Consider the following 23,541-nt stretch of genomic DNA (forward strand, 5'->3'; position numbering starts at 1 on the left):
AGACATCATTAATACTATACGCTAAACATATAAATTCGTCATTCACTCATGTTATACACGTTGCATGGTTACACCACGTGACATTGTTACGGGTATATAAAATAATAGAAAATCATATAATTTTGTAATGTTTTTTGCATTTATTATTAGTACATGTTTAGTCTTCTTATATATGTAATTGTATGTTATATTTACTTACATGTTTATACATATAATAAAAATTTTATGGTGCTACGTCTCATAAATTGGTTTTTATTTGCTGACAATATGATTCATAAATTGTTAAATTCTTTCTTGCAAGTATGTGAACTTTTTTGTTACATGAAATGTAAGAAGTGTTGATTAGAATTTTAATTTGATATGTAGATGAGAAAGCTATGAAATTTGTGAAGTTAAAAAGAAAGTTGCAGCAGCAACCCTGTGTGTGGGCGCGTACGTGCCTCTGTGTGTGTACGTGAGAGAGAGATTGAATCTGGATATACATGACAATCGTAGTTGCCAAATAATTTTGAATTTGGATATCCATGACAATAGTAGTTAGAAGCCACACATCTAAGCTTGAGCTGCTTGAGTACTAATAACGTTCCATAATAATAGTTAGTAATTAAATAGGTAACTACAACATGTCATGTTATTATTCTAGGATCTTTCGTTGAGATATAGTTTAGGGTTTTATAAAAGAGGAGAGATGTGTAGAGATATTTAAGAGATCGATGAGTGAAAATGTTAGGTATACACAGCTGTTGGGTATATTGATGCTGTTGAGTATAGTTTAAGTTAATTATTTTTAAAATTTTTAAATTAAATATTTATCTTTAACAGTCAATTTACATTAAGATAAAATTGGAAGTTAACATTTCATTAAATTGTTGAAACTACTCACTAAAATTAACATTTCATTAAATTGTTGATGACTATATCAATGCATACATTTGATTCTGAAATTGGAAATAAAATGTTATGTTCTGACAATTGAAAATAATACAACATCCTTTGAGTAGCAGCTACATGTGCTCTAAATTATTCTGTATCAATAAAATTATTGAAGTAACCCTTTGAGTCTACCATTGAATTTGTTAATCATTCCTTTAGGCCTGTTTGGTATCCTATTAAAAAAACTATTTGAATAGTTTTTTTAAAAACAAAAAAATATGTTTTAGTCAATAAAACATATTTGGTAGACCATTTTTAAAAATATTTTTTAAAAAAGAATTAAAAAACACTAAAAATGATAAAATATCGTTTTTTTTTTTTTTTTTTACACTTCTTTATTTCTTAGTTATCATCATTTTTAAAATTTAAAAATTGTTTCAAATTTTATACTAAATAAGATTTCAAATTTTAAAAATTAATTTAAAAAACTCACATTAAAAAAAAAAATCTTAATTTTTGAAAAAACAAATTGAGTAGAATACCAAACGGGTTAGATTTGTACCGCAGTCCAGCTATATGCAAAAACGTAGCTTGGAGGTTTTGATTGTGTCGATCATAAAACGTAGCTTTGAGCCTTTGACTCGTGTAGTCTTTGGACTCGTGTGGTCTTTTCTTTCACTAGTCACTCCCTTACTGACTCTCTCTCTGCACAGACAGATACAGATATACTCGATGTGATGCCACTCAGCAAATTTATTTACATTTAAAAAGAAACGAACAACGAAAAGGCAAAGCCAAATCCTATTAAAGGCAAAACAAAGCAAAGAGACAAAGCAGAAACCATTCTCTGACTCACTCAGAACTCAGAACTCAGAAGAAAGAAAAAGCGAAGTTTCCTTTTGATTCTGGGGAATTTTCCTCCTCTGCTGTTTTCTCCTCGCGCGTTTTTCTCTGGCCAAACGGTAAAACTTTTTCGTGCTATTATTAGTTTCAATTCGCAATTCAATTTTGGACTGGAAGTTTTGTTTGTTGGAATTGTGTGAATTTTGGTGTACTGGTATTTGACTATGAAGAGCTTCTTCATTGTTGATTGAATTGATTATCGTTGTTGGAAATGTGAGTTTTGAAACTGAAATGGCAGATCATCGAAAGCCTTGTGTGTCTGTGTTGTGCATGAGTGAGTGCTTGCTTCACACCATTATGGTTTATTTTATTTTAGTTTTGTATTTGTGGTTACTGTACTTCATTCGAATATAAGAAATGCTTTAGGCAATGAAATTGAAGCTTATAATGGCGGTGTGGGATTGATTGCATAAGACTGGTATCTGCCTATTGAATTTTGGTTGATATCTGGGAAAGTTTGGAATGCTTAAAAAGAAGCTTTGATGTGATGGAGTATGACATTTTATGATCTCTCATATAATATGACTGCACGAAGTGTTTATCTAGTGCGGTTGAGCATAACCAATGTCATGAAATTTTGTGCAAATGTAACTAATGCAGTTTTATGGAATTAAAACTATATCTGCTTTTGAGGAAGGAAATATATTTGGTCAATAATTACTCAATGTGGCTTCATGTCATTGCATCAAGAAGTAGTGTTCTTAATGCGAAGCATTTATGGAATTTGATGAATAGTTAAAAGAGTTGTTTTAGTTTTTATTTATTATGTACTAAGTAGGCTGTTGGAATACTGAAGGGTTACTCGGAAATATCGAAAGAGAGAGCAATGCGCTTTTTTTTTTTTTTTTTACCTCTTTTGGTAAATAACTGCAGTATTTTGCAGGAACACTTAAAAAAGCCTGGTATAGTATTGTGGAACTCCAAAAGAGTGTTTAGGGAGGAGTAAGAGTCATTAATAGCGTATTATAAAAGGGACAGACCAACCTTAATCAATATAATTTGAGATATTATCAGTTTCTAAACTATTGTCCTATAGGCTTCCATTGGTTTCTCTTTAAAAATATAGACTCCCAACAGTAATTGGAGTATTATCAGTCCTTTACTTACTTTGTCAGAGGACTGTTCTATTTTCTATCTACAGTTCTTTAGGCTTCAGGGATGGCCATTTACGAACTAAACAACAAACATCTAGTATTCTTAGGGGATGCTGCTGAAAAGACTGACTATTCAAACAATGTGAGTGGCCTCCTGGCAGGTAGATCAGGCAAAGTGAAGCTGTGATTCTGTAGCAGTAAAATATTAAAGTACTGATAATAATGATGAGTTATGCCATGGGAGAGAGTGAAAATATGGGTTTAAACATGACAATGCCAACATAGTTTATAAGCAGACTGACTAGGTTTGGCAGCAAACGAAGTTATTATTCAATAAAAAAAAATTATATTTGAAGTCCAACACATTCACCTATTTCCAAATTGTATTTGATTTTATAGATCTCAGTGGAGGCTAAGCACAACCTAAAGTTCTATCTGGAACATAATGATATAGTAATTAATCTAAGAGTAGGGATATCGGATAATATTTGCATAGAATGTATGTTCGCGTTGTTGAGCAGTCTCCATCAAGTGGTGCTTTCTTAAACCTCAGTGGGTCAAAGATTTATCTGCTGCAAGATTTACGCATCTAATATGAAGCTGCAGTTTTAGTTATTGAGTTTAAAATCTCACATTTTGTTTTGTGTTTTTCTAGACTCTGTAGTCAGATTATTTGTCCTTTTTTTTCTCCATTCCTTGATTACAAAGTCATCTTTAAATTAATGGTCGTAGTTGCAGGGCAATATTCAATGTATATGGACAGTAGAAGTGGCAATGTTACTGAAGATGGTCTATTGAACTTGATATTCCACTGAGAAGTGTGTTACTTTACTGCCTGCTGAGACTGGGCTGAAAAGTTAGATATGTTCAATCTACATGCATATGACAGAATTGATGTTTTGTCACTCTGAGTGGTAATGCCTTCTTCACAAATGAAATGGTACCTTTGGTGTTGCATTCTGGTGGGGTATGTTTGCATCTCTGCCCTTTCTCTTACTTCAAGGCAATACAGAAGTACAGGCACTGGGTCTGAAGACTGGTTTCATGATTTTGGGTCACATCAAGGTGATGGTTTCCAAAGCAGCACCTCGACTTATGAGGTATCAACATTATCATCCCCATTAAATGGTTCGGTATCTTGTGAGGACCTGAAAGGTGTTGGATCATTCAATACTACGTGCTTGTTAAACTCAAACTTGTACTACAAATCTGATCTTTACATACGTGGTACTGGAAACCTGGAGATACTCCCCCATGTATCAATTATGTGTCCAATTGTAGGCTGCATGATTACATTTAATATGTCAGGAAATATTAAAATTGGTCAATTTGCGGCAATAGTTGCTGGTTCTGTAGTTTTTTCGGCTGCCAATCTGACTATGGAATATAATTCTTCTATAAATACAACATCTTTGGGTGGATTACCACCTTCTCAAACTAGTGGAACTCCAGTGGGATATGATGGAGGTGGTGGAGGGCATGGTGGCCGAGGTGCTTCTTGCTTGAAAAGTAATCAGACAAGTTTTTGGGGTGGTGATGTTTATACTTGGTCAACGCTGTCCCAGCCATGGAGTTATGGGAGTAAGGGTGGCGGCACATCTACTAAATTTCCATTTGGAGGGAATGGTGGAGGTCGTGTCAAGCTTCAAGTGGAGGATATGCTATATATAAATGGGTCTGTAACTGCAGAAGGAGGGGATGGTGGGACAACTGGTGGAGGAGGATCTGGTGGAAGCATCTTTGTACATGCTGTAAAGTTGTGAGTATATACTGTTTAATTTGATATCATGCTTGTAGTTTCTTTGGGGTGTGGGTGATCTACATAACTGTTTGGGTGCTGCTGGGTATTTTTTTGTTGGTAGGAAATAAAGTTCATAGAAAAAAGAACATAATTACGAAAGTAGATGGACACTAGTCCACCTAGGTCAGAAAAACTAAAAAGCGCAAAAGAAACAAAGCCATACTCTTTTTATTTTTATTTTATGAGAAACAATCTTTTATTAATATAAATAAGAAAGGTGCAAAACAGAGAACAAAGTGTCCACTAATCTAACAAGCAAACTGATTTACAACTATGACCTTAACAATCATCAAAACAGGAAAAATAAAAAACTAAAGCACAGCTGCACTCCAATCATAAAAAATGGCATGAAAAGAACTATCTCTAAACTCTAGGCCCTGTTTTGCGGATTGGAGGCTTGGGAATTGGAAAATAATTTCATTCCCATGTTTTGTAAGTGCAGCCTTGGGAAAACAATTCCTGCTTCATGGGAAAGTATGCCCCAAAAAGGGGAAAGTGAAACCCTCCAACCAACTTGGGTTTCATTTTCCCTTCCCATGGGAAAACATTAATTACAACTTTTCAAAACAAAATTGCCCCTATTAACAATTGAAAATATCAATTATGTTACATACCCTTATCTATTATATAATAATAAATATGGGTATAATTGAAAAATGAAACAATTTTTGTTTCCTATTCTTGCACAAAGCAAAACTGGGAATGGAAATTAAAATATACTTCCTAGTTACTTTTCCACCATTACCAAACATATGAATGAGAATTTTGCATTCCCTTCCCCCTTGGAAAATGCGTAGGAATTGATTTCCCAAGAGCTCAATTCTGCGAACCAAACGGGGCCTAAAGATACCGACTCCCAAAGAAAAGCCTATCCCACAAATGATCCTCCTCCCCACCCATGGCTCCCCCAAATATTCTCCTGTTCCAGTAATCTTGCATTTTATTTTTCTTGAAAAATTTGGTGGTGATGAATAATTAAAATTTCTATGCATTTAATTACTTTGAAGAATGCATTACTTAATAAAAGAATTTCTCTGAGTCCTTTCAATTGTTTGCAATTTTTCCTGTCACATAGGAAGGGATATGGTACCGTAAGTGCCGCTGGTGGGAGAGGATGGGGTGGAGGAGGTGGCGGAAGAATATCACTTGATTGTTACAGCATACAAGAAGATGTAAAAGTCACTGTGCATGGTTTGTACTCGTTTCACATCTTTATCTCGTAGTTGAAACAACAGCTATTGAACTTCTTAATATTTGGTTCTAATGTTAGAGTCTTTGTAAATCTGAATGGTTGTATACAAATTATTTTCTCCCTAATGGGGTAATTTCATTGCATATATCGAACAACATTGCTGCATATTTTTGGTTCCTCAGTTGTGGATATAATCCTAACTTATGTGCAACCAATGAAAGTATTACAAATGAGATTTCAATGGAAGTTTTCTTTGAATTTTTATAAGATATAAGTCAGTTAAGCTAATCTGTATTACATATCGGACATTTTTAGAGACTTTTTCAACTTTGATGTTCAGGCTGAGAAGTTTTCTTCTAAAAATGAAACTCTATTTCTGAACCCAATTGACCTCTAGAATAAAAAGTTATAGAGTACTTTTACTATGTTATTTCCAACCTAGGGGAGGGCATCTGGATGGGAGTTTCAGGTCCCTGCCCTAGTTTCCACCCTCCTGAATGTTGAATAGGGTGACTGTCCGACTGATCCCACCCGAATGGGGTATAGCAGGGATGAGAATGTTGAGATTGCTGAGATTGCCTTGTGTTGCCCGCCTCGTCTATATAACATTTATATGTATTATATAAATGTGTGTGTGTGTGCACGTTTATAAGACATGGTGGGGGCATAATGGGTGGGCTGAGGAAGGGGAGTGGGGAGTGAGGGTTCAAACTTCAACTAATGTGGGTTGGGGTGGGGTGAGCATGAAGATCCCTAGCCTGATCTGCCCCGTACTCATCCATAACCCAAGAATTTTTGCCATATTTCTGAATTGGCTTCTCTTCCAATTCTTTGTATGAAACAAATGTGTTGTGTTCCTTTTATATAACCATGCCATACTATGAATATGAATCGTTGTGTATGTGAAATCATGTCTGAATGTATGGTCCTGGTTCATAGTCTAGCATCAAAACATGCTAGATATCGGGCAAGAGAACATTCCCCATATATCATTTATTTGAAGGAGTGCTCAGACACATGACTGAATAAGGCATATACTATGGTCTAAGTTTTTGGATGAATATTTAACAGTTAATAGGAAATGTATCTTACTTTTATGCTCTAAATCTTTGTTATTTAATTATTGGATTTTCATGCAATGACTTAGAACATGGTATGCATCAACATTATGTGTCTGGACACTCCTATTACCTGGATTTTCCAGTCTAATATTTCAGTTCCTATGCATTTAGTATTTAGACTCATCAATGCATGTTTATGCTTATATTTTCAACTTATCGTAACAAATGTTTATTTTTATCTTCAGTCTTGGACTACTTGTAAAATGCTTCTTCTTTCTGTTAAGTACGGTTATACTCCTGTAAAGTTATTTAATAGAAAAATGGAGCTTTCGACTTTATTATGCTTTTACTATGTCAGGTGGTTTGAGTATTGGCTGTCCTGGGAATGCTGGAGCAGCTGGCACGTACTTTAATGCAGATTTACATAGTTTAAGAGTTGGAAATGACAATATCACAACAGAAACTGAAACCCCTTTGCTTGATTTTCCTACCAGCCCATTATGGACACATGTTTTTGTGGAGAATAATGCAAAAGTGTTGGTTCCACTGCTTTGGACCAGAGTTCAGGTTGCCGTACTTTAGTCATCTCAAGTAGTTATTTATTTTTTAATGAGTTGATTAAATTTAGTTTACATTGTATTTCTGTAAAGAATGCTTGTCCTATGAAAATATATGATGCATAAAATGTGGCTTCATAATGTTTCATTGTGGGACCTCCCCTGTTGTATGGAGTATGGACTTCATTTTGGCACCTGTTTTATCATCTTAACATCAACGGGGACACTAGAGCATATCAGATGAAAAGTTGCCCTTTTTTTTTTTTTTTTTGTCTCTCTAGTCATCCTGTAGGAAACTATGTTCTGCATTATAATGTAGCCTTGCTTTGATAATTAATGAAAGTGGAAAAGTAATATTCTTATGTTTTCAAGGAAGATGGTGGGATGAGATAAATATGAAAGAAGTATGTAATGAAATATATTCTACATTAAACAAAGAAAAATTTAATTACATGTTTGCTACTTATACCATTGTTGAGTCGTTGATTGACAATGGTCTTTGGGCCTAATGTCACCTCCATCTGAGAACTAGGATGACGGGTGAGTTTCAAGGTTCAATCTGTTGTGAGTGCATGCATAATTATGGTAGGTGTGATATCTAAAATATTTGGAGTATCCATGCTTGGTAGGTGTGTGTGTGCGTGTCAAACTTGCCAAAAGTCAATTGATACCTATTTGGAGTATTGGATATGTCTCCAGATGTATCGGGGGCATATCTGTGTCTAGTACTCCACAACTAAATTTTTGGAGTATCCGTGCTTGGTAGGTGTGTGTGTGTTAATAAATCCTACTTGAATGGAATGGCTTGGCAATATTTTGCTCTTGTAGATATTTTAGAGCAGTTTTAACTTTTTTAGGGCACTTGACCCTAAACTTATTTTATATCAACCTTTCCTAATAGTGGCACTTGACCTCAAGTAGAAGGATATTCATAAGGGAGTTAACATCATTTAGGTACCTATTATGTTAAACTGGAGAGCTCTTTTGGAGAGTTATGGTGTTTCCTAAACCTGCTTGTTGGGTCCTTCATCTAAGGCTTCCTAGTGCAGCAGTACCTCAAGGAGGCCATAGCAAACTTAAAACTGTGGGGTTAGTTGTCATTTGCGCGAAGGAGAATGGGACCTGGTGATCTTATATATTGTCCTTTCGAAAAGCATAAAGTGCTTCATTTCATAGACATTGGAACGTTTGAATTAAGAACTTGAAAATGGAGGTTTTTTATTTTTATTTTTTCTATTATTACTAGGGGATATATTTTGTGTGTCGAAGAGTACCATGGCACTGATTCTACCATAGAATTACATGTTTTATCTTTTATTTATTTTTTCTTTACTAGAAGTTTTTCTTTTATTTTGTATGCCAGATCCAGAAGATATAACCATCCTCTTTGTTTGTGAAGGTGAGAGGCCAAATTAGTCTATACTGTGGAGGGAGCATCATCTTTGGGTTGTCTGAGTTTCCAATCTCAGAATTTGAGCTTGTTGCGGAAGAACTTCTGATGAGTGATTCCATCATAAAGGCAAGCAGCTATTAAAGCATTCCTTTCTATGTACGAATGTTCATGTTAAGCACAAGAAATTATCCAAACCCTCTATGTGATCTGTTATTGTTTGTCAAGAGTCTAAAAAAGTACCTTAATATAAATGAAGGTTTTTGGTGCATTTAGAGTTGCTGTCAAGATGTTACTCATGTGGAACTCCAAAATTCAAATTGATGGCGGTGGAAATACCGTTGTTACTGCTTCGGTTCTTGAAGTCAGGAATCTGGTTGTTCTGAGGGTATGATTGTCTTAATCTCATTCATATTTATGTTTTCCGTACTCCTTGTGTTTAAACCTTTCTTGGAAACTGAAATGCTGAGTTGGTGCTTTGACTTTTGCAGCATAACTCTGTCATTAGTTCAAATACAAACTTGGGTGTATATGGTCAGGGATTACTGAAGTTGACTGGTCGTGGTGATGCAATAAAAGCCCAGCGACTTTCTTTGTCTCTCTTTTATAACATAACTGTAAGCCATTAGTGTATACATTTGTATTGTTATATATAACTGGATTCTCTTAGTACCTTTCTATCATGCTCTAAAAGTTTAATTCTAGTTGCTCATTGCAATGCTGATTTGAAAATAGGAACAGCTCATAGATTTCCAAAATGAATACTGTTTCTCCATTGTTTTTTGATAGCTTTTAAAAAAAATTTATTTTTTTACATTATTTCATTGTTGTCATCATCATCATCATCATCATCATCATCATATCTTCTTTTGTGTCTTCCAAGTAGCGTTGCATAACATTTTCAAACGATAGAACTACTCTTCGATTTCCCTTATGGATCTTCATTTGCATACAACCCAAAAGTGTGTGATATTTGATGACCTTTGGCATGCATTTCTTAAATGTGCCAAGCAAACAACCTTTGTGTTGAGACTGACATTTGTCCCCATCTAGAACTGATGAGATGTTTCTGTTTAAATGTTTTTTAGAATGTGACTTATTTTTGCAATCAGTAACTTTGTATGTTTTTCTCTGGTGCCTCAGCTTTTAATTCTGACCAAAATTCATCTATTCCTCTAGTGCTGCTGTTACTTTGTCATACCTTTCTTTTTTATGGTAGTGCAATTCTAGAATTCCATTTGGACATAACCACTTTACGACAGGTTGGTTCTGGTTCTTTACTTCAGGCTCCATTGGATGATGATGCTAGCAGAAACATGTGAGTATGAAGTTTAGGGTCTTGTTGCTGTCTGATTATTATTATTATTTTTTTCTTTACTCAGCCTAAGTTCTTTGAAATATTTTGTGAATTAAATTTTGTAGGGTAACAAAATCCCTTTGCGAGAGCCAAACTTGCCCATTGGATTTGATTATTCCACCAGATGATTGCCATGTTAATTATACACTCTCCTTTTCACTTCAAGTAAGAGTCATAATTTTATTAGAGATATATGGAGATGCTAATGTATATTCAAAATAGATACCTGATTTTTATTAATTTATATTCATTTTCTGATACATTTTTTTTGTTAATTTGTAAGATTCAATTTCTTTATTAGTCAATTGGATAGGATACAGAATTAGTTTCTTGGAATGCCAACCAGAAAATATAGTGGGAAGGGTTATTTCAGTAGTGGCATAGAAAATGCCTATACGAACTCAATTTATTTGAAACTTCCCTGTCTCAAACCTAATTAGTATATTAAGTTTAATGGGGTGGAAAATTCTTGGCCATATATCTCGTCTGTAGAGTTCAGAAATTATAATATCAAATTTGAGCACATTTTCAAGACTTTTAATTGACCATCATATTGAGAATTTTAACGTCCTGATGCCATTCATTTCCTTCATATAACTAAATCATAATTTAAACCATTAGGTTTATTTTGTGTGGCTTTGCCAAATTGTATACAGTTGGGAAACTGGAATGAGCTATTACCATTTCGATTTTCCTTTTTCTATAGTTATAAATCCGCAGACGTTTAGTCAAAATGTAGGAGTATGCATTTAGTCAAGTGGGAGTCAGCTTGTAGGGTAAAGGAGAAAGGTGGCTGGGGATGGGTAATCTGGCAGCAAAAGATAAGGCTCTTCTCGGTAAGTGGCTGTTGAGATTTCCTTTGGAAAGGGAGGCTTTATGGCACACAGTTATAAAAAGCAAGTATAGAGTGCAAGAGAATGGGTGGGATGTAAGGTTTGCCATTTGGGGGTCTAGTTGCAGTCCTTGGAAGGATTTTCACAAGATTATGAAGATTTTTAAGGGTGCTGCCAGTTTGCTGTGAGTGATGGGGAGAGTGAGGTTTTGGGAGGACAAGTAAGTAGGGGAGAATATAATAAAATGAAATTCCCTTGGTTTTTCAATCTCTAGAATCGTAATGGTGCTACTTCTTCTTTTCCTTTGAGTTGGAAACTTTGGTTTAGGAGGAACTTAAATGATTCTGAAGTTGTGGAGCTCTCTTCACTGTTTTTGTTATTGGAGAGGGTGAAATTGGCAACTTCAAGACCAGATATGAGGCGTGGATGGCAGAAGCTGCAGGATCTTTTTCTTGTAAGTCATATATGAAGATTCTTTGTGGTTATGAACTTATGAGGAATTGTATCCTTTACATCCAGCCGGGATGATTTGGAAAGCAAAAGTTCCACCTAAAGTCAAGGTTTTGGCTTGGATCTCTGCTCTTGGCAAGTACTTGTGATATGCTGGAAGGAAGTCTACATATGTTTGTTTATATTCTCAATGGTGTATTTTACACTGAGGGAAGGGAGAAAGCATTGATGATGTTATGGTCCATTGTCCAGTGGGTTTATATCTCCAGGTGAAGTTATTTAAGGAGGCAGGAGTGAGCATGGTTATTCCACAAGGGTGTCATGCATTGTTAAGCAAATGGCACAAGGGCTTTGGTGGGAAGTAGGCAAATGTTCCATGGGGGTGTAGTGTGATGGCTGTTATTTGGGTGGTCTGGTGGAAAGAAACAGGAGGACATTTGAAGACCATAAAGGACTTGGGCAGGAGAAATTGTGGGAGAGCGCTAGATTTTGGTCCAAGTTATAGACATTGGTTTCAAATGAATTTTCGGGGTGTATCTTTGTGTGCCGTGAGTTAGCTAGCCATTAGATTAGTTTTTGTTAATTGTGTGGTAGTTGTATTATTCTGTATCTGAGGTGGACAACTTGACCACTTTGTCTGTATTGTTTTATATATATAAAGTTTCTTTCTTCTCCCAAAAAAAAAAAAAAGGTTATAAAGCAGGAGACTGGACAAAGTTTGTACAGACTTCCTTTTGTGGTCTTGGTGCTGGACATAAGTTTTACCACTACTAACACTTTTTTGTTTTATATTATATTTTCTTAATGTTCTGTTTCTTCATTTTCTTGCTAGAATCCTTTACCCGTAGAAGTATCAACTTGTGGGTTCACAGGTATTGTTATTCAAAATATATTTTTCCCTTGAAATTTTGCAGATTTGTCGCGTTGAGGACCTTCTCGTTGATGGCGTTGTCAAGGGAAGTGTTATACACATCCATAGAGCGAGGACTATTATTATTGATACCAATGGCCTGATCACTGCATCAGAACTAGGTAACGGAGGTTATTCTAAAAGAAGATGTAAAATGTTGTATAACATCTGATTAAATGGGAACCGTCTTTTTCAGGTTGCAGTAAAGGTATTGGAAAGGGAAACTATTCAAATGGAGCTGGTAGTGGTGCTGGACATGGGGGAAGAGGGGGATCTGGATATTTTAATGGGAGGGTATGTAATGGTGGTGATGAATATGGAAATGCTGATCTCCCATGTGAATTGGGGAGTGGAGCTGAGGGTCCGGACCAGTCATATTACGTGGTCGGAGGGGGAATGATTGGTAATTTTACAGTATCTATACTATTACATAAAGCTAGAAGTTGAAGTTTGGTGAAATTTTTGGAAATTGTGAACTACCCTTTACTAAAGAAAACTATTAAAGAAAAAAAAAATTAAAACAGGGAAAGGAATATGTTTAAATTTAAAGGAAAAAAAAAAGCCAATACGTTTGATAGGTAGTGTCATGCCACTACCTCTCCATTTAGTACTTTCTACCACTAACTCCACCTGAAATTAGACACCCAAAGTTCTTAAAATAAATAAATGAAAAACACACCCAAACTATATTTCCCGCTCAGACTCCCTCTCCTGTATATTTACCTCATCATGGTTGTAACTGTTACGTCTGGTATGGCATGAATTTCTCAGATGAATAAAAAGAAACAAAAACAATAAAATGTAAAGCCTGTTTTTTATTTTACCAACGTTTTTGGCTAAAAAGAAATGCAAAAGGAAAAAATTTTAAAATAAATAAGGCTTAGGAGATGTGCAAAAAGATTACGCACTTAGATTAGAATATTTTTATCTTCTCTTTTCAATTTCTTGAAAATAAGTGTTCACATTTATTGTAAAAAAGTTGATGGCAATGTCTGCACAATATAAAAAGCCACTGTACATGAGCATGAACGAATTCAGAGAGGCTAGTAAAAGAATTTTTGACCATTATCCTAACAACCTAAGTTTTTGGGAATAGTGGTAAACCAACAAACTTTGTTATGGTATTACCATAAGTGATCTTGAGTTCAAATCCCTATAATTGCAACCTCCCAACATAAGTTGAATTCTACATGTTGGGCTCTAGTGGTGGAAGAGGCCACATATCATTGGAAATGTTAGTAAGCAATTCCAAAACCCCTCTTTTCTTTCCTTTTTTTGCACGGGGAAAAGGAAAAAGGATTGTTTTAGTAGCTATTAACTAGGGAAAATATTCATCTGCAATAGTAAAAGTCTTGTACAGTTAAGTGGAAGCTTGTTAACATTTTTATTTGACAATGTACCTGGACCATGCTTATAATCCATATTTCATGTTAGTGATGGGATCCATCCAGTGGCCACTCTTAAGGCTTGATGTCCATGGATCTTTGAGTGCTGATGGTCAAAGCTTTGGTAAAGCAGCTAGAAATGGTAATGGTTCTTTGATTGGCGGACTTGGTGGAGGTTCAGGTGGGACAATCCTTATTTTCCTTCAAGAGCTTAGATTACTTACACAGAAGTCATCTTTATCTGTTGTTGGCGGCAAAGGTGGTCCCCTTGGTGGAGGTGGGGGTGGGGGTGGAAGAGTTCATTTTCATTGGTCGAAGATAGATTTTGGGGATGAATATATTCCAGTTGCTAGTATAAGTGGCTCCATTAACAGCAGGTATGATTTAGTGTCTTGATATATTGCACAAATTTAACATTGATACACTTGCTGCTGCTATCAGGTGTTTGAATATTTAATTTCCTTGTTGGATGAAATATGTGTAATGAACACCATAAGATGTGTGCTTCTGTTTTTTTTGTTCAAATATTTTAAAAAAGTTTTCCCTTGATTCACTATCACTTCCTCACCCATTTCTTGTGCATGTTTTTTTAATGCCAGATGTCGAGGGACCTTTCATAAAATGCAGAAACTCCGTTTACAACATGTAATAAAGATAATACTTTCCCGAGAGAGGCTTATATAATCCTTTTAAAGAAGAAAAAGAAAAGAATTATGTTTTGTCTTTTTTATGTTGGAGCCATATACAATGTAAAAGTGTATTTGGTTGCAACCGTTTCAACTTTTCAATCATGTTACTAATTTTTAAAAACTAATTCTAAGTTTAATCATGGGATAAATGGCCGCTAATATGTATTAAATTTGATATACACCTGGTTCTCTGTTCTAAAGACTGGAACACTAGCAGATAAACTACAACTTTTAATTTGATTAGAGTTGCTACTTGCTAATGTGAATGTTTAACCTAAACAAACAGAGCACCCTTTCTATACTGCTTCAACACCAACTTGTTTGTTTAAAAGAAGAGTTTAAACACCCTATCACACCAAGGAAAGTTCCTTGGTGAGGGAATGATGATACAAGACAGACGACATGTATCCAATATAATGACATTCTTTTACCTGAGCAGAAAATAAAAGTAAATTATTATATTGTTTGAGAAAAGAAAAAAAGAAATCTTCCCAAGAGGAAGATTCTTTCCGATTAGAACCTATTATTTCAGTTGATTAAACATTACAGAAAGATATTCTTTACGATGATAGACAAGATCATGTTTGTGTATGCTAGGTTGGAATTTGATATTCTGTCTCTACATAATCCTTGAGAGGGCTATAGACCACAAGATAGCTCATGCCCTCAACTTCTGATAATATATAGTGGATTCAAATGGACATATCATCCATTACCTCATCCCATGTTGAATATAAATAATTTTAAGATTTGAATTATTTTCTCAAATTATTTTTGATGCTATATCAGCTTCTTCTGATTTTTCTAGTGCATCAAATACCATACCTTGGGACCTAGAGATTGTCACAACAGTCTGTGGGTATTCCTATCGTTCCATCTTCAAAAGTATAACTAATTATCAGCAAGTGGTGCCAAAAACTCAGTTGTATTTGGTTGGCTTCATAGACTATGTTAAAATAAGTGCAAAGCAGCTTTTCTTTTTTCATTTCCGCATGTTGTTGTTTTAGTTGCCATTCAGATCCACATACAGACAGTTTCTTTTAAGCCTGTAGGTGTAAGCATCTTTGAGTTTAGAACTCTCATCTTCGGTTGTATTGATGTCTATTAGTGGAGGTGCTGGGGATGATGGAGGTCGACATGGAAGCAATGGAACTATCACTGGGAAAAAATGCCCTAAGGGCCTTTATGGCACCTTCTGCAAGGTAAATTTTGTCTGGTTACTTATATTGCTTGTATTTATATAAATTAGAGCATTCAACCCAAAAACCAATTAGTAATGAGTGGAGAGTCCCATTACATTTAATATTGTAAGGCAAGACTTTATATTCCCGGTATGGGATAAACTCTCAATATGCCCTCTCACGTGTGACGTGACTTGAGCCAAACACACAAACAACTTATATTGGTGACGTGGGAGTACATGTGGAAATTGGGCCTGACACGCAGATTATTTGCTCTAATACCTTGTCGAAGTGAGAGGCTTATAGCATCCAACCCAAAACCAATTGACAATGAGTAGAGAGACACAATACATTAGTTACATTGTAAGGCAAGGCTTACATTCGTCATGTTGGATAAACTCTCCATAGTATTTGATATTTCCTTTATTTTGGAAGTAATTATCTGTCCTTGTTCTAGTATATGGTTGTGCATCTTGCTTGCAGTATAGAATTATAGAAAAGACAATTGCAGGGTTTATGGGAGAGGAATAACAATGTGTGTGTGAGAGAGAGATTGCATTTTTTTGTTTTTTTTTGTTTCAAGCATTAAACATTGATTGATCAAATGGAGTGATATGAGATAGCTTGGCCTATGGCCTAGTACACCTTTGGTTAAGTGGGTGAACAGTGGTCTACTGGCATGGGTTTCAGACTAGATATGGTCATGTTGACTTAAAGCCAGCACGGATTTGACTTATTTTACTAGGCTTAGTAAAATTGGATGGAAGGATGTATGTGTGTGCATTAATACCTTTGTAGTGGATAAGTTTTGCTCACTTAGATATCTATTATCCTAGTTTTACTCATTAATACTTTTATAAGTAAAGAAAAAGAATTTTGAAACTATATTTTACATTCCAGTAACCCCTATTTCAGAACATAAGAGGACATCTTCTGGTTGTGGACTCAATCAGGCATATTTGTAGTATTAATAATTTGGGTTTTAGATCTCATCCTTTGTATGTATTAAAAGGTTGTCATATTAGTATCAATTCCCTGTTTGGTCATTGTGATGTATATCTACTTTTCTGAAGGTTTTTGAACATTGATTCCTTTCTCAGGAATGCCCTGTTGGCACATACAAAAATGTTGATGGCTCTGATGCACATCTTTGTACGCCTTGTTCTGTTGATCTTCTTCCAAGTCGTGCTAAATTCATTTATGTGCGAGGTACTTTGATGAGTGCGATTTTAATTTTTATGTTTGAGTCTCTCTCTCTCTCTCTCTCTGTGTTTTCCTCATGAAGTTTTCTTTTGTTCATTATTGGGTCCTCATCTAACATGAAGGTGCACACTTGCTGCAGGCGGGGTGACTCAGCCATCATGTCCCTATAGATGCATATCCGACAAATATAGGATGCCAAAATGCTATACACCTCTCGAGGAGCTTTTGTATACTTTTGGGGGGCCCTGGCCTTTTGCAATTTTATTGTCATGCATTTTGGTGCTTCTGGCTCTGTTATTAAGTATTTTGAGAGTCAAATTGGTTGGCAAAGGTTCTTATCACAGGGCTGGTTCAATTGAACACCACAGTCATCATCAGTTCCCCCATCTTCTTTCCTTATCTGAGGTACATTTTATATGACAAGTATCTCATTTTTCAAATTATGCTTCTGCAGCTATGATTCGATCAACTTGGAGAATTTATGACAGTTTCCTGCACCTCTTCCTTTGTGTGTTTTTTTTTTTTTTTTTTTAATGATAACTTAGGTGCGGGGAACCAGAGTTGAAGAAACTCAAAGCCATGTTCATCGAATGTACTTCATGGGTCCTAATACTTTCAGAGAACCTTGGCATCTTCCTTACTCTCCTCCTAATGCAATCATTGAAATTGTGTAAGAAAAGAACTGAACTTAGAAGGGCATACGATAGCAAGTGGATGCTAATGTAAGAGTGATATTTTGGAAGCACCACTTTAGGTTAGCATTCACTTGTTCTGTCTTGTGTCTGGCAATATTTATTTATATTTACAACCCTCTTTGTGGACTACAGGTATGAAGATGCATTTAACAGATTTATTGATGAGATCAATTCTGTTGCTGCATATGACTGGTGGGAAGGGTCTGTGCATAGTATACTTTCAATTCTCGCATATCCTTGTTCCTGGTCCTGGAAACAGTGGCGACAAAGAAATAAAGTCCATCGCCTTCAGGAATATGTGAAGTCTGAATATGACCATTCGTGTCTCCGCTCTTGCAGATCTCGAGCCTTGTACAAAGGGATGAAGGTTTTACTCTTTTTATCATTAGTATTATTTCCTACCTACATTTCAATTTTGTAACTACATTTATTATCTTAATCAATTCTTTTAAGCTTCATATTCATTTTTGGTAGGTTTCTGGGGTTAACACTGAATTCCTAGTGGTCATTGATGACCAATGCAGTTCACAACATTCAGTCTGCTGCCCATTTTTCAGCATAATTTTTTTAAAATTTCTATTTCTAAAAGCTTTTGAACATCTTATGTGGAACTTAAAAAAAAATTTAGACAGAGAAACTTTAAACATAGAAAATGCATTGTCCACATTAGAGGAACAGATGTGCATGTGTCTTTCAATTACATGAACAGGAACAGATTTGCATTGTCCCATCCTCTAATGTGGACAATGCAAATCTGTTCCTGTTCATGTAATTGAAAGACATGTAGCACATGCACATGCCACTTTATGTTGTAAGTATGGCATATCAATGTGATCCTGATACTGTGTGACACAGACATCACTTGCATGCCACTCAGACCTGTCAAAATTGGCTTTCTGCCATCAACTCTTGTTAGAATCCATTATTTTCTCATCTTCTTTTTCATTCAAGCATTGGTGAAAATTATATTCACTGGTGTAAAAAAGAAAAATGCCACAAGCCCAGGAAATGAAAAAAATTATACAATTTTTATAGCCCCAGTAGTATTTTGGTTACTTCCTACATTCAGAGTTTCCCTTTTTTTTTTTTTTTTTTTTTTAAGTAAATTGTACTTATAAAGAAATAATAATATCTGACAGTCCCTTTAAGTTCAGTTTTCTTCATAGGTATTGAATGATGTAAGTCTTCTATGCTTTGTCTTTATAATTGAAATTGATGCAGGTTGGAGCAACACCAGACTTGATAGTGGCATATATTGATTTTTTCCTTGGTGGTGATGAGAAGCGTCTAGATATGGTATCTATCATACAGAAGAGGTTCCCCATGTGCATAATTTTTGGTGGTGATGGCAGCTATATGTCACCGTATAATCTTCACAGTGATACATTGTTGACCAACCTCCTTGGCCAGGTCTTTAGTTGTAATAGCATACTTTTGGTAACCTTAGTAATCATTATTGGCTTATTTATATCTGATGTAAACTATGTCATTGTATTCCCAGCATGTCCCAGAAACTGTTTGGAAGCATTTGGTGGCTGGTATGAATGCTCAGTTGAGGATGGTGAGGCATGGATCTATTCGTTCTCACCTAATTCCTGTTATTAATTGGATAAACAGCCATGCAAACCCTCAACTTGAGTTCCATGGTGTTAAAATTGAGCTTGGATGGTTTCAAGCAACAGCTTCTGGTTATTATCAGCTGGGGATATTGGTAGTTGTTGGGGATTATCCTCTTCATAGTGTGCACCAGTCTGATATGTCGGATAGAAGTAGTAATGAGCTGCCAAGGTAATTTGAGTAATTGTACGTACATTTCTTCAGAAAAAACAGCTGTTGATTGCTCATACACACCTGGACAATTATAATGGGATTCTCCATTTTCCAGTTTAACATGGAGTTTCTACAACCAATTTAAGATGCAAGCAGCCAGCAGCAAGACAAATACACATCTTGTTTTTTGTATTTTTGTGTGTTTTTCTTTTTACTTTTTTTGCCCATTCAGACTGATATTTCTGTTGAAGATGGGTCATTTGCATTCTCTAGTCTACGTCTCTGAGAAGTTTGTTTGATGTGTTGATGAGAACATAGTACTAATATGATTAATTATCCTTCAGTAGAGAGATTGTAGGAAAAAAATAAAATAAAAAGGAACCAAAGAGATGAATCTTCATTTTGAAAAGTAACTAAAGTCACAATATGTGAGGTCTAAATGATGTCATACATTTACCAGTGTTCATTAAAAATGTTTTCAACCTAGTAAGACTTGCATGGCATAAATAAAAACAAATTCTGTTTTTATTGTTGTTAGGTATAGACTTCTGACTACATTCATGTCATTTGCTAACTATATTATACGCTACAAACCTTAGAATGCACAAATGATTAATTCCTGAGCCCTGTATGTATTGTTTTGCATGATTGATTATTGACTAATTTGTTCATTGTTGATCCAACATCAGGTCTGATGCTGCATGTGCAAGAAAATGTTTTAAGCAGATGCAGCAAAGTTGGCCATATGTAGGCCATGCATTATCTATTAAGAGGATAACTGGAGGAATTAATGGAGGTCTTATAAATCATACTACTTTGAGATCTTTGGATTATAAAAGGGACTTCCTCTTTCCACTTTCTCTCTTACTGCACAATACAAGACCTGTCGGTCGTCAGGTATTTCTATTAGATTTCTCTTATTGCCTTTAAGATAGGCTTATTTGAAAGGTTCAAGATCTCATACAAATTCTGTGTTTCAGGACACCCTGCTGCTGCTGATAACTGTCATGCTCTTAGCAGATCTTTCTGTCACCCTTCTAATGTTGCTTCAATTCTATTGGATTTCTCTTGGGGTTTTCCTTGCTGTCTTGCTTATACTTCCTCTATCCCTACTTTCTCCCTTCCTGGCTGGATTGAATGCTTTATTCAGTAAGGAACTTAGAAGAGCTTCACTTGCTCGTGTATATGCATTGTGGAATGCTACATCTCTATCAAACATTGTAAGTTATGTAGAGCTTGAATATGCTTATGCAGAATTGCCTTTTGAAATTTCTATTGCAAGGTTAGAAGCAACTTATGGCTATAAATGACACTTTGAGCTAATTTTATGTTTAGGGTAGCTTAATATTTTTCATAAGCAATAATCTCTGAGAAAGGAGTTGAACTGGACTCACCATGCTTATGTTGTAGGACTAGTATTTGGAAGAGGGGGGGGGGGGGGGGGGGGGAGGGTGGTGACTCATTCCGAGAATCACTTAATTACCCAACTTTGTACTACTTTCTAGAGGCCCTGCGTGATTAAGATTCTAACAATTACAATACTTTGTTAGTTCAACCATTTTTTGTCTAAGACAAATGAGATTCTACTATCCTGTGGTTGTACAACATGAAATATTAAGTAGCTACAAAAATATTAAACTATGGAATTCGGAAGGTAAAGGAGGTGTTTGTTGGTTTTATAATAGTTAGCTACTCTTAGGAAGGAAATGCTTCTTACCTAACAGTCTTACCACCATTGATTAGGTGGACTCTTGTTTTATGTATGGTGCCAACTTGACAGTCTGGCAACAAAACATGCTAGTTATTTGGCAAGAGAACGCACCCACTATTAGAATATAAAACAATTGTTGATTCACACCCTAACAAATTAACTTTTTAGGAATAGTAGTAAACTAACAAAATTTGTAATGGTATGTTCAAATCCTTGCTTGCTACATTTCCTCTCTATTTTATTCAAATAGTCCATGTTTTGGCCCCACTCATAGAGTCATAGGGGGATTTTGGGCTCACAATTAAGAGGGATGTTAAATATGATAATTATTGGTCCACATTCTAGCTGTGTAAATTTCTAGGAACAGCATCAAGATTTAACTGTAAAAAAAAATACCCAACATTTATTGTTCTCTTTCTCAAAAAATCTACCTCCGAAAATTATTGTTATCTTTCTCAATAGCATCTACGGTATACATTTGATGCCACATGGAGTTTGTGGGGAAGGGTACTCATGTTTCTTAGCTTATTTCCTTTGATTTTATATAGGAAACATTTAACCTACTTTTGTATTCTACTATTCTCTCTCCCCTTCAACTTATCTAGGAAAGAACTAATTTGGTCTTCATCCCTTGTAGAGAGTGAACATTTGTTCATGAGATGCTGCTGGGTTCCTTTTGATCTTAGCCTAACTATAATATATCTTCCTGAAATGGTTAAATATATATTTAAAAGCACTATGATCAAAGCGTGAGGATGAGACTAAGCATATAATGTTCAGTTGTATACGTATAAGTAGAACTGTAGGAGCTCAAATGTTTTGTTATTTAGATTTCCCAGGTCGGGTATTATTCTGGATTTAACGTGATCAATTTTGACTTCTGCAGGTGGTCGCATTCCTATGTGGCACGTTTCATTATGGATTTTCCTTTTTCCAGCCACCCGACAAGTCAAATACATGGAACACTAGAAGGTGAGGCTTTAACTTCATTCTATCTGGAAACAAGATTCTTTGGAAGGAACTAACCTGCTGCTTGTGACCCTTATTAATGTGTCTGAATACATGCCTATAAAGGAAAACATGAAGTGAGAACTTTAGCTTTACCTTAGTTTCTTGTTGCAGTCGTTAAAAACTTTAGCTGATCCATAATATAGTTGAATATGGATGCTCCCTTTTAAATTCATTGAACAAAACTTTTTTCTGTTCATTAAGGGCTAGTAAGAAATTAAACGCCAATCTTCAATAATCAATTATCTTTCTTTTCATTCTTATGACTAATCTTTTTTTATTTTGTACATGTGAGATTTTCATACATTTCAATGCAACATTATATCCTTTTGAATTTAATTTTCCCTCAGGGAGGAAGATAAATGGTGGATTTTGCCAACCATTCTTCTGCTATTCAAGTTAATACAGGCCCGGTTTGTGGACTGGCACATAGCAAATTTAGAAATCCAAGATTATTCTTTGTTCTGCCCAGATCCTGATGCCTTTTGGGCGAATGAGTCTCTCATATAAGACAAAGGAAAGGCAATATAAATGATTATGATTCTAATCTTTTCTGTTACTCTGCTGTCAGAAAAGAGGCATTTATGTTATGCTTCGGTACCAGTGTAGCTGCTTTGCCTTTATGTTCCGCTTTGGCACTGGTGCGGCTGATTTGCTTTGTAAATATGTTTGTAGTTGTATAAAAGTATTGGTTATAGGTGTGCATTTTTTCTCCATTGTAATCATAGTGGAACATCGAGTGTAAAAGTGTAGGATAAGTTAGAGAAGATGGAGAATAGATTCTTAGGTCATTTTTCATCAGAAGTTACTCTAATGCGAAATTTTAATTCTTCTATGATATAAATTTTTGGGTCTTTCTCATGCACATGCATGCACAACATGCATGCACACACACAGACAGACAGGGGAAATTTTTTCTTGCGCTGATCCTCTTTTTTGTTAGTGTTAAAAATTAAAATGTTGAATACTGACACTCTTCATTATTTTTTTATTTTTTTATGACTAATCATATATTTGCTTCATATATTATATCTTTCATGCATGTCAATGGGGCCTCCTACTTTGGCAAGCTTAAGTCTGCAGATGAAAGCATTTCCATGTGATTTACTTCAGAAGAGAAGACTACATGTGTGCTTGTCTCCAAACTGGTGTGTTATGTGTAGGGAAAAGGGAGGGAGTGTCAGTCATGTCCATTGTTTTGTGGCTGCAAAGCTGTGGTACAATCTGTTTAGGGAAGCAGTTTGTCGTGGATATTGTCATAACAGGACTGAGACCGACACTGACTATCTTCACTACTAGAAGTTTATCTTTCACTGCCTTAATAGTGCTTATTATTCACCTGAACCTGTTCGGTCCATCGGTTTTTGGATAAAATGTCCACCCCAAATAGGAGTGCTAAATTTTTTGCCATTTTGTTACACTGAAAGACGGTTTCAATTAGTTTTCTATGAAAACTGTCGAAAACTAGTCGGTTGTTC

General features: G+C 35.4%; 1 protein-coding gene across 2 annotated transcripts; it reads left to right on the top strand.

Annotated features, from left to right (window-relative positions):
* Positions 1 to 1,688: 1,688 nt before the first annotated feature.
* On the top strand, positions 1,689 to 22,928 carry LOC147273604 (MraZ). Of its 2 annotated transcripts, none has more exons than XM_086256438.1 (23): positions 1,689 to 1,835; positions 3,603 to 4,629; positions 5,747 to 5,862; positions 7,283 to 7,491; positions 8,881 to 9,000; positions 9,131 to 9,259; positions 9,363 to 9,488; positions 10,134 to 10,189; positions 10,294 to 10,393; positions 12,426 to 12,543; positions 12,618 to 12,824; positions 13,856 to 14,183; positions 15,604 to 15,697; positions 16,777 to 16,885; positions 17,019 to 17,284; positions 17,425 to 17,549; positions 17,707 to 17,941; positions 18,796 to 18,984; positions 19,076 to 19,362; positions 20,034 to 20,241; positions 20,325 to 20,564; positions 21,942 to 22,027; positions 22,414 to 22,928. In XM_086256438.1, exons 2-23 carry the CDS (start codon positions 3,788 to 3,790, stop codon positions 22,571 to 22,573), a joined length of 4,350 nt encoding a protein of 1,449 aa, XP_086112564.1. In that variant the 5' UTR covers positions 1,689 to 1,835; positions 3,603 to 3,787; the 3' UTR covers positions 22,574 to 22,928. The 2 variants fall into 2 exon arrangements, with proteins under 2 accessions (XP_086112564.1, XP_086112563.1); XM_086256437.1 differs by having other exon boundaries at positions 3,609 to 4,629.
* Positions 22,929 to 23,541: the final 613 nt, after the last annotated feature.

The sequence above is a fragment of the Dryas octopetala genome, chromosome 9 (assembly GCF_963921425.1).
Source record: "Dryas octopetala chromosome 9, drDryOcto1.1, whole genome shotgun sequence".
In the NCBI taxonomy this organism is placed as follows: domain Eukaryota; kingdom Viridiplantae; phylum Streptophyta; class Magnoliopsida; order Rosales; family Rosaceae; genus Dryas; species Dryas octopetala.